The following is an 11,096-nucleotide window of genomic DNA, read 5'->3' as shown; positions in this document are numbered from 1 at the left end:
ATACCAAGTAAACCAAAGAACCAAATGCATGTTAAAAACTGCACTGCAGCCATTACTAATCTCCCAAAAACAAAGAGTTGAACTCTCCAAAATTACCGTTGAATCCTATGTTTATTGACCAGCTTAAAAGGGTAAACAAAAAGAAGCATTTCTGTCTCCATAGCCAAACATTCAAACGCCTAAGCCTTTGCAACCTCAGCGACCGGAGCAGGTGCAGCACCACCTGTTGTTGGTCTGTACAACAAACAAAATAAATAGTTTAGATCAAAAAACACAAAAATTGGCGAAGATGCATTAACTTGACTGAAACCAAAAATCTGAAAGCACCGGAACCTGGCACCAAACTGGTACTTTAAAGTCCAGTTTTGGTGTCATTTTTATACTGGTTCAGTCCAAAACCAGACCATGAACCAAACTCATAATAAAATGTAATTATGGCTAAACATGGGATCAGTCTAGTTTCGGTTTGGTTTGCCAGTTTCAAGAGGTTTAAACCAAGATTTAAACACTTAAAAGTGTGAAATGACAACAGTCAGATGAACTCACAGTCCAACAAACACTTTAAAAGCATCATAAATTCCCCATTGAGCTCCAGTGAGAGTTCCAATCATGACAATCCTCAAGGGAAGCCCTCGGGTGAACAGACCCCAAACTCCAAGCTTCTTCACGGCCTGAAACAAAAAACAAAAACAGAAAAGTTACATTATTATTGTATAACTATTTTCTATAAGTAACACAAGAACCACTAACTAGAATGCCAGATAAAGAACACTGCTCAAGCGTAAACACTTACGTCTCCAACACTTGCTCCCTTAGCATTGTTAAGGAAGGAAACAAGATTATCAGCAGGATGAGACACAATAGCACAAAAGACACCAGCCACATATCCACCAGCAAAACTAACTCCAAGTTGCAGGGATTTGCTGCACTCGTTCTTTGGTGTTGGGATCGCATACTTGTACAGCATTTCAACAATTGTCTCAAATGAAGCAAATTTCATCATAGTGTCTGCACATATCAATCAGTCAAAGATAAACTTTTGCTGACTTAATTTCAGGTGGTGTTACATTAGTGATAGTGATGATGATCTTGGTTTTAAAATGCATAATGCGCTCTGATGTGCTTTGATAAAAAAAACACCAATGTGTGATGCGCCAACGCGATGAGCACGAATCACATATACAAAGCGCTTGTATAAAAAAAATATTTACAGTTAACATTTTAACTTGTTAACTTTTATACAAAAGTAAAAGATAAATAATTCAAAAAAAGCTATGGTACCACCAAAAAAGTTTTTTTGTGTATCCCAATGTGCACAAGTAGTTTATGCTTAAGATACTATGCAGAACTCACTTTAACTCAGATATGCGTGCATCAGACCGAATCGCGCATTATGCAATTTAGGGGGGCATCATGGAATCGCAGCGCATTATGCGATTCTGATGCACAAATTTTAAAACCAAGATAATGATAGAAGGATTGTAAATTTGAATTGACAAAGAGGGTATAAAATACTACAAAATTTTGCATCACGGATGCTTCAACTTACATGGTATCTGGCGTCCCCAAAGGGGTACCAATCCCTTGTACAACCTATAATATAGAGCATCACTTAGCATGCAACAAAGAAAATAATAAGTAAAAAAAAGAAAAAATATATAAAATATTATGCATACCCAAGTGCGCCTTCAGATCTAACAAACTTTGGGAGTCCATCACCCAAACCTCTAGCAAAACCAGGTTGTGTTTGGACACGAACCTTAACAGCCTCCATGGGGCAAAGAGCCACGTCAGCAATGACCTCAGCAGATGCTGAACCAGCAAGATAGATCAAAGTCTTGTACTTAGCAGCATACTCAGGGCCAGCAATGTCTGAGTAATATTTCTTGAAAAATTCATAGAACCCAAATTTGCAGGCACCCTGTGCACTGTAACCAAGTAGGGTAGGGACCCATCCCCTGAAGAATCCCCTTACACCCTGCTCCTTCAGTAGTATCCCAAAACCAGACGAGATGCTCTTGTATTTAACAGGGTCAATCTGATATTCATCAAAGAATTGAAAGGATCTAATGTTATGAACATGTAAAAGAAGACCATGACATTCAAACCGAATATCTAATTCAACTAAGCTACAAGAATTACTCAAGTTAAGTGGTGCACGTCACTTCATGACACCATGTCCACTTACTGTTAAACAGTCAGAATTCAGAAAGAGCTAAATAAGTTCTACGCACTTTTTAAAAAAAAATATATTCAATGTATCTCATTCCTTGAATTTCATCTACTTTCACGATATAAACCAATAAGATCATAAATGAAAACAACACTGCCAGTTTTCAGCGTTATGTACCCAATTTGCATGAAAAAAGCACATCACTACACCCATTTCATGAAGGCTTGCATATACAATTTGATAAGTACCCGCATTCCTAGAACTATTATTAAAAAATCAAACTTTACACCTAATGAAACTAATGCACCTTAAAATATGTACAGTATTAAAATATGTACAGTATTACAATACTAAGTATCCCAAAACTACTCAAACTCTCAATTAAGTAAACTAAACTCTACTTGAATTTTTATTCAATCAAGTTCTGGTTGACCAGATAAATAACTGAGTAAAACGATAAGCCAATCATAGATAACAGATCACTATGAATTAGTGATTGCCCTCCAGTTTGTTTTATAAGTGGAATTCTAGAAATTGACCTGAAATGATATGATATTATGAACATAACCCTAGTAAATGCCATACTCATACACGGAAAAGCAAATAAAATGGTCAATTGCACAGATCAAATCTTACAACTGTGAATCAAAAGGTGAACATCAAATACCCTACAAAAATAAAACACAAACCCCAAATCTAACAGAAATGGAGATGCAAATGAACCGAGACGCTCGCGAGCTACCTAAGATCAGATAAAAGAAAAAGCTTGAAACAAGCCCAAGCCTCAAAGAGTGCTCGTTTAGTTATTGATCCCGAGCTTGAGCATTGTGTATTTTTTATGTTTTACTTCTTTTAGAGTTCTATTTTTTAATTTCACACTCAACTGATGTATATATGTGTGAACCCTCGGGTGGGCAAAAGTGAAATTGCACTAATTTTGACGTTATTTTACTAATCTCGTGAAAATAACGTTAAAAGTGACGGACGGTTAATCAGGCATCATGTAGTGGCGTTGATAGCCGAAAGACAAGGGTACATGCACCGATCAGCCGGTGTCCCGATGATTGAGTGTTATGTGCCTTATGTCCAAGGCTTGATGCAAAACTACTATCGAGTCGGGGGTCTCACCGGAAGCGGCCTCTCTATCCTTATGGGGTAGAGGTAAGGCTATCTACATCTTACCCTCCTCAGACCCTACTATAGCTTTGCTATTGGTGGGATATACTGAGTACGATGATGATGATGATGAACAGCCGAGCTTCGACATGTTTAAGGTACTACATGAGCTCGAGATGAGCTCAAGCTCATTTACGATTTTTCTCAAAATATATGAAATAATTAAAAACATATACAAATTAATGATTAATTAATAAATAATAAACAAGCCGGACCAAAGCCGAGCTCAAGCTTAAAAAATGACTGGCAAGTCAAACTCGAGCTCTCGTGTATCAAAACAAGCCAAACTCAAGTTCTCGTGAGTCAAAACAAGGCGACCTTGAGCTCTAGCAAGTCAAGACGATCCACCAAGCTCGAGCTCACGCGAGTCAAAACGAGCCGAGCTCGAGCTCAAGCTCTTGCAAGTAAAGACGATCCAAGCTCAAGCTCTCGTGAGTCAAAATGATCCAAGCTTGAGCTCTCATAAATCAAAATGAAGCCAAGGTCGAGCTCTCGCGGGTCAAAAACGAGGCAAGCTCGAGCTCACGCGAGTCAAAACGAGGCGAGCTCGAGCTCTCGCAAGTCAAAGCGATCCAAGCTTGAGCTCTCCTGAGTCAAAACGACCCGAGCTCGAGCTTACGTGAGCCAAAAGCTCAAGCTTACGTGAGCCAAAACAAGCCGAGCTCAAGCTCTCGCGAGTCAATACAAGCCGAGTTCTCGCTCTCGTGAGTCAAGACGATCCAAGCTCGAGCTCTCGCGAGTCAAAACGAGTCGAGCTCGACCTAATCAAGCTACCGTTAGTCTAAGCTCGTTTACACCGCTTATTCAGGATAACTCAAAGTTGTATATAGATCCAAACTACGTACACAAGTCACATAACACAGATCTAACCCAATCGTAACAACCTACCAGATCCAAAACCACATTAACCCTAACCCTAGCAAACGCACCACAACAAACAGCCCAAATCAACCAGATCCGAAGTCAAATAAACCAAAAACCGTTACCTGCATGTTACATTTCACTAGATCAAGCGGCGTAACGGCCATATGAGTAAGTCCACAGCTCAAAATACCTCCAACCGTACACGCAGCATAGAACCGAGGCGAGTACATCTCGATCTTCCCTAGCGGCTCACTCGGAGCCTGAACCGTGAACTTGTCCTGCTGATGAACCGGTGACGTGGACGGAAATGACGTCAGGCTCGATTTGTGGCCGGTGAGATGGTAGCTAGGGGAAATGGAAGAGGTGTAGATGAAATTAGGGATGAGTGATTGACGAGAGGTGTCGGAAACCGCCATGGTTTTGATCGGAGAGTGTGGGATTTGATGCGGCGGTGACCTAATTCTCTCTCGGAGTTGTTTTTCCGTTACGAGAATATCAAGGGGAAGGTGTGGTTTTACACTTTTATACTTACCGAGGCAACAAATTGGTGTAGTGTATCAAAACAAGTCAAACTCGAGCTCTCGTGTATCAAAACAAGCCAAACTCAAGTTCTCGTGAGTCAAAACAAGGCGACCTTGAGCTCTAGCAAGTCAAGACGATCCACCAAGCTCGAGCTCACGCGAGTCAAAACGAGCCGAGCTCGAGCTCAAGCTCTTGCAAGTAAAGACGATCCAAGCTCAAGCTCTCGTGAGTCAAAATGATCCAAGCTTGAGCTCTCATAAATCAAAATGAAGCCAAGGTCGAGCTCTCGCGGGTCAAAAACGAGGCAAGCTCGAGCTCACGCGAGTCAAAACGAGGCGAGCTCGAGCTCTCGCAAGTCAAAGCGATCCAAGCTTGAGCTCTCCTGAGTCAAAACGACCCGAGCTCGAGCTTACGTGAGCCAAAAGCTCAAGCTTACGTGAGCCAAAACAAGCCGAGCTCAAGCTCTCGCGAGTCAATACAAGCCGAGTTCTCGCTCTCGTGAGTCAAGACGATCCAAGCTCGAGCTCTCGCGAGTCAAAACGAGTCGAGCTCGACCTAATCAAGCTACCGTTAGTCTAAGCTCGTTTACACCGCTTATTCAGGATAACTCAAAGTTGTATATAGATCCAAACTACGTACACAAGTCACATAACACAGATCTAACCCAATCGTAACAACCTACCAGATCCAAAACCACATTAACCCTAACCCTAGCAAACGCACCACAACAAACAGCCCAAATCAACCAGATCCGAAGTCAAATAAACCAAAAACCGTTACCTGCATGTTACATTTCACTAGATCAAGCGGCGTAACGGCCATATGAGTAAGTCCACAGCTCAAAATACCTCCAACCGTACACGCAGCATAGAACCGAGGCGAGTACATCTCGATCTTCCCTAGCGGCTCACTCGGAGCCTGAACCGTGAACTTGTCCTGCTGATGAACCGGTGACGTGGACGGAAATGACGTCAGGCTCGATTTGTGGCCGGTGAGATGGTAGCTAGGGGAAATGGAAGAGGTGTAGATGAAATTAGGGATGAGTGATTGACGAGAGGTGTCGGAAACCGCCATGGTTTTGATCGGAGAGTGTGGGATTTGATGCGGCGGTGACCTAATTCTCTCTCGGAGTTGTTTTTCCGTTACGAGAATATCAAGGGGAAGGTGTGGTTTTACACTTTTATATTTACCGAGGCAACAAATTGGTGTAGTGTATCAAAACAAGTCAAACTCGAGCTCTCGTGTATCAAAACAAGCCAAACTCAAGTTCTCGTGAGTCAAAACAAGGCGACCTTGAGCTCTAGCAAGTCAAGACGATCCACCAAGCTCGAGCTCACGCGAGTCAAAACGAGCCGAGCTCGAGCTCAAGCTCTTGCAAGTAAAGACGATCCAAGCTCAAGCTCTCGTGAGTCAAAATGATCCAAGCTTGAGCTCTCATAAATCAAAATGAAGCCAAGGTCGAGCTCTCGCGGGTCAAAAACGAGGCAAGCTCGAGCTCACGCGAGTCAAAACGAGGCGAGCTCGAGCTCTCGCAAGTCAAAGCGATCCAAGCTTGAGCTCTCCTGAGTCAAAACGACCCGAGCTCGAGCTTACGTGAGCCAAAAGCTCAAGCTTACGTGAGCCAAAACAAGCCGAGCTCAAGCTCTCGCGAGTCAATACAAGCCGAGTTCTCGCTCTCGTGAGTCAAGACGATCCAAGCTCGAGCTCTCGCGAGTCAAAACGAGTCGAGCTCGACCTAATCAAGCTACCGTTAGTCTAAGCTCGTTTACACCGCTTATTCAGGATAACTCAAAGTTGTATATAGATCCAAACTACGTACACAAGTCACATAACACAGATCTAACCCAATCGTAACAACCTACCAGATCCAAAACCACATTAACCCTAACCCTAGCAAACGCACCACAACAAACAGCCCAAATCAACCAGATCCGAAGTCAAATAAACCAAAAACCGTTACCTGCATGTTACATTTCACTAGATCAAGCGGCGTAACGGCCATATGAGTAAGTCCACAGCTCAAAATACCTCCAACCGTACACGCAGCATAGAACCGAGGCGAGTACATCTCGATCTTCCCTAGCGGCTCACTCGGAGCCTGAACCGTGAACTTATCCTGCTGATGAACCGGTGACGTGGACGGAAATGACGTCAGGCTCGATTTGTGGCCGGTGAGATGGTAGCTAGGGGAAATGGAAGAGGTGTAGATGAAATTAGGGATGAGTGATTGACGAGAGGTGTCGGAAACCGCCATGGTTTTGATCGGAGAGTGTGGGATTTGATGCGGCGGTGACCTAATTCTCTCTCGGAGTTGTTTTTCCGTTACGAGAATATCAAGGGGAAGGTGTGGTTTTACACTTTTATATTTACCGAGGCAACAAATTGGTGTAGTGTAGCCCTAAATATCAGCCAATGGCGTGCCTTGGACCGAGTCGACGTTTATGCCAATGGCATATATTGTTATATATTCTTCCAACTTGCTTGGGTTGAAAAAATTAATTACTTTAATAATAATAACAAGAACCACATCAATAATAATTAGGTTTCTCAATCCAGTCCCAAATTTAATTCTCATTTACAAAATTTTGACCGGATATGGGTGGGTTTTACGAGGGAAGACTGAGATCTTTGTAATTTTTAATTCGATAACAAGGGCATTCGGGTTTTACCATCAGTGGATATTCGGGCGGATGGGTAGGAACTAGAGATAACTTGGAGGCAGTTAAGGGCTCCGTACAGCTGGGTTGGGCCAGCTGGCGGTGGCCTTTAGCCATTGGATCACCCGTACGAAGTACCTAGGCGTTCTATTTTTTGTCGGCCGTTCAAAAAAAAATAATAATAACTAGGTGAAACCCACCGCGTTACTACGTGACAATTATGACCTAGTAAAACCACGGTTGTAGAATTCGCTAGGCGGATCCTAGACTGTCGACTAGGAAGTTGGTGTACTCGGTAAATATAAAGAAAACTAACTTTTGAATATTTTAAATGTGCTAAATATCATAAATTTACAGGTATTTATAACAAAATAGATGAATATCAATATAAAAAGAGGAATTCATTTTTGAATACTAAGTTATTCTATAAATTGCTAATAAGTAATTAAAAAAATGATATTCACTCTTTAATATTACAGAAATACGAATTGTGTTTTATTTTATAAGTCAAAATCAGTCCAAGTTAACCGACTACATGTGATTTTGACTGAGACTGACCACTTTTGATTAATTCTTAGTAATTAAGCGGAGTTAAAGAAACTCATCTCGGCACTATACCTTGTAACTCTGGGAGTACTTGTCCTTGTAGACCTTTTACAACATTGAGTAAAACTTGGTTGGTGTCTCAGTTAGGTTCGGTTCAGTACCGAAACTAAACCCAAAAAATAAATTCGAAAATAAACGTATTTAAAACAGAATTCGGTAAAACCCAAATGTTGCGGCGGCTAGTTGGCTCGAGTTTGTTTGGCAACGGTTAGGTTCGTTATGGTACCAAACTAAACCCGAAAGATAAGTTTGTTAAGTGAACATATTTAAAACAAAAAAAAAACACAAAAGCCAGTAAGAACTTGGCGTTACGAAGGCTAGTCGATACGAAGTCGGCCGAGATCGACTGTCTTTATTATGGTGCCAAAACTAAACCAACATAATAGATTCGTAAAATAAACATGTGTAGAAAACATATTTTAAACAAAAGTAATTCAAACCTTTTTTTTTCTAAAAACCCGTTTGTGGCACCGACCATCTAATTTTAAACATTGAATAATATAATCTCTACTATATATAAAGCACCAGTTAGTGATCTCTTAATTTTTAAGAGGTATCAAACTTGTTGCTCAATGTACTACTCACATTGCATGTCTTAAGTTGATTATATGGGTATTATGGTCTTTTAAACAACACCCTTTCACGACACATTCAATTGTTGAATTACATTTTCAAAATTTACCCCTTAACTATAGTTAGCTTTTGTAAATTTAAATAATAATTATTCTTTCACCCCCCTTAAGTTTACCTACATATTCCTCATATTTCTATTTTTTATCTTTTCCTTATATATATATATGAATATATTAAGTATTTATAAATTTCGAGCATACCATTGCGATGTGCTTATTTTTATCTATGTTTAGATATAAATTTTATTAAATATTGAGATTCGGATTATAAGATACAAGTCATGGCTGCGTTAACGTACAACTCAATTAAGGGTCAAAATTGCAATTATTTCCCCGTTTAATCACTTAACTTTCAATTTAAAATACCAAACAAAGTAAAGTAAAGAAACTGTACCCTTCAACTTTGCAGTTTTTTATATGGTTTTTCAAAGGCTACGTCGGTTTCTCTCCTCAAAATAAATGAAGTCACAGTATCTTCAAATGGCTTCCTTCAATCTACATCATTAATTCCTTGCAAGTCTTGGATTGTAGGCGATCTTGAATACACATCAAGGTTTGTTATTTTCTCCGTCAAAATTCATGTGTATTCTCTATTTGCATTCATCTGGATTTCCTAACAAATTCATGATTGATTCGTAAACCCAATTGTGCCGTTGTTAAGTACGAAGATGACTGCACCGACACCGCTGGATCGGTGACAATCTACACTCGCTTTCAATATACTTTTGGTTTTGACCAGGGACATGAATATCGAGGATTTAGATGTGAAAACCATGGAGCATACCACTGTCGATTATGTTCTAGAAAGCCAAAAGAGCATTCATCGGAGCCGGAATATTCCACCCAACGCTTTTTATATAATGCTTTTTGTAGCAAAATTCAAGCTAAGTTCAGATGGTGGGATCAAATTGATCAGGTATGATGTTCGCTTATAATTCATCTTGATTTTTATAAAACATGCTAATCATAATTTGATCTTGATTTTTATTCAATTATGCTTCTTCTTTTGCTATTTTTTATTTTTTTTCAACATTCTATCTGCATATTTGTTTGTACTTCTACGTAGCTAATTTGCGGTAATTTGAATATCGTGACCTAATCTTTGTTCAATTTGAATCAATATATTAAATCAATGAGAATTTACAAATTGAATTAATATTATTTATGTGGATTACCAACAGGCTTTGTTAACACAAAAATTGATCATTGTAACTTGTAAATTTAAATATGTTTTCAAAATTGAGACTAAAATAGTTATATTCGGGTGCTATTTTGAAGTTTCTATAGTTTAAACCTTTTCAAGTAGCCCGTTTTGGGTTAATCATTATTTATGCTCTAAATCAGATAATAATGTAACATTTACATGTCTATGCATGATAAAAGGATATGTGCCAACAGATTCGACAATTTTAATGCGAACGTGGCGTTTTGTTAGTCTTATGTTTTTTTTCCTTTCTCAGTTGTTGCAGTGCTGTAGGACTCAAATTGGATTAAATCGATTAGGTATTATCTCTTTACTCGCATGAACAACCTTTCCATGGTATGTGTATATATGTATTTGTGTGTGTCCATGAATGTTTCTATATATCTATATCTATGCAATTGTTTTTGGTTGTTGAAGTGTTGCAGTCAATCTTCAACGAGGTTCCTTGGTGATTCTTGGATGCATTGTGTATTATAACTGATGATATGGACAAAGAGAATGTAACTAAGACTGATGTTGTGGTTGATCAAATAAGCATTAAATCAAAAGACAAATTGCATACGGGGCCTAACGGTATACTTGCTCTCATCACTATAATGATAGTCAACTTATTTTGCACCATATTAGTTGAAAAGATGTTAACACCATGATGATGTGTTTAAATAAAAGAATAAAATAAATAAAATTGAGTTGCTCTTCATGATCTTTTTATTTCGCTGTCGTGCAGAAAATATTTTTATCTGAATTTAGTGTGCTTGAGCAAGAACTTTTCATCAATTGTTGCCAGCTCCATCTGCTGCGAAGATCAGTTTGCTTGGTATGGTTCACAATGTTTTAATAGTTTTTTCAAATTAAAGTTCTATTCATCGAGAATTTAAGTACAAAAAAATCTATTTTAAATTTCTTCAAGTTGCAATCAAGTATTCCCTTTAAGCATATTCCAATTTGAAGCATAGAGCTACATCTATCATTTATTAAACATTTTTTTTCGTTATTAACATCCAACTTTTACCTTTTTAAGTTTGCATAAAAGATTGGAGCTTCCATTTAATATTCTTATTTGAAGCATCAAGTAAGTTTCTCTTTTTTACTTTGAAATAAAATAAATTTTGATATTTTTTGTATTTAAAAAAGGAAGGCCATAAACATACAATTTTTATACTTAAAAAATACAAATCATAACCAGAACCCATAAGTGGCTTAAGTAAAGATGTATATATATATATATATTTTTTTTACTTTGAAATGCAAGAAATTGAAAT

At 38.8% G+C, this 11,096-nt stretch overlaps 1 protein-coding gene across 1 annotated transcript; it reads right to left on the bottom strand.

The window, feature by feature from the left end:
* On the bottom strand, nucleotides 1–4,649 carry LOC143628799 (mitochondrial phosphate carrier protein 3, mitochondrial-like). Its single transcript, XM_077098283.1, has 6 exons — nucleotides 4,336–4,649; nucleotides 1,677–2,038; nucleotides 1,550–1,593; nucleotides 794–1,008; nucleotides 547–671; nucleotides 1–234 (listed from the first exon to the last, which is right to left on the bottom strand). The coding sequence occupies exons 1-6, from the start codon at nucleotides 4,627–4,629 to the stop codon at nucleotides 180–182; spliced, it is 1,095 nt and encodes a 364-aa protein (XP_076954398.1). The 5' UTR covers nucleotides 4,630–4,649; the 3' UTR covers nucleotides 1–179.
* Between the last annotated feature and the right edge of the window lie 6,447 nt (nucleotides 4,650–11,096).

Source organism: Bidens hawaiensis, unplaced genomic scaffold, assembly GCF_021521415.1.
Source record: "Bidens hawaiensis isolate Kalapana, Puna unplaced genomic scaffold, B.hawaiensis_p1.1 tig00005061_1, whole genome shotgun sequence".
Classification (NCBI taxonomy): Eukaryota; Viridiplantae; Streptophyta; class Magnoliopsida; order Asterales; family Asteraceae; genus Bidens; species Bidens hawaiensis.
This window is presented reverse-complemented; position numbering and strand designations above follow the sequence as displayed.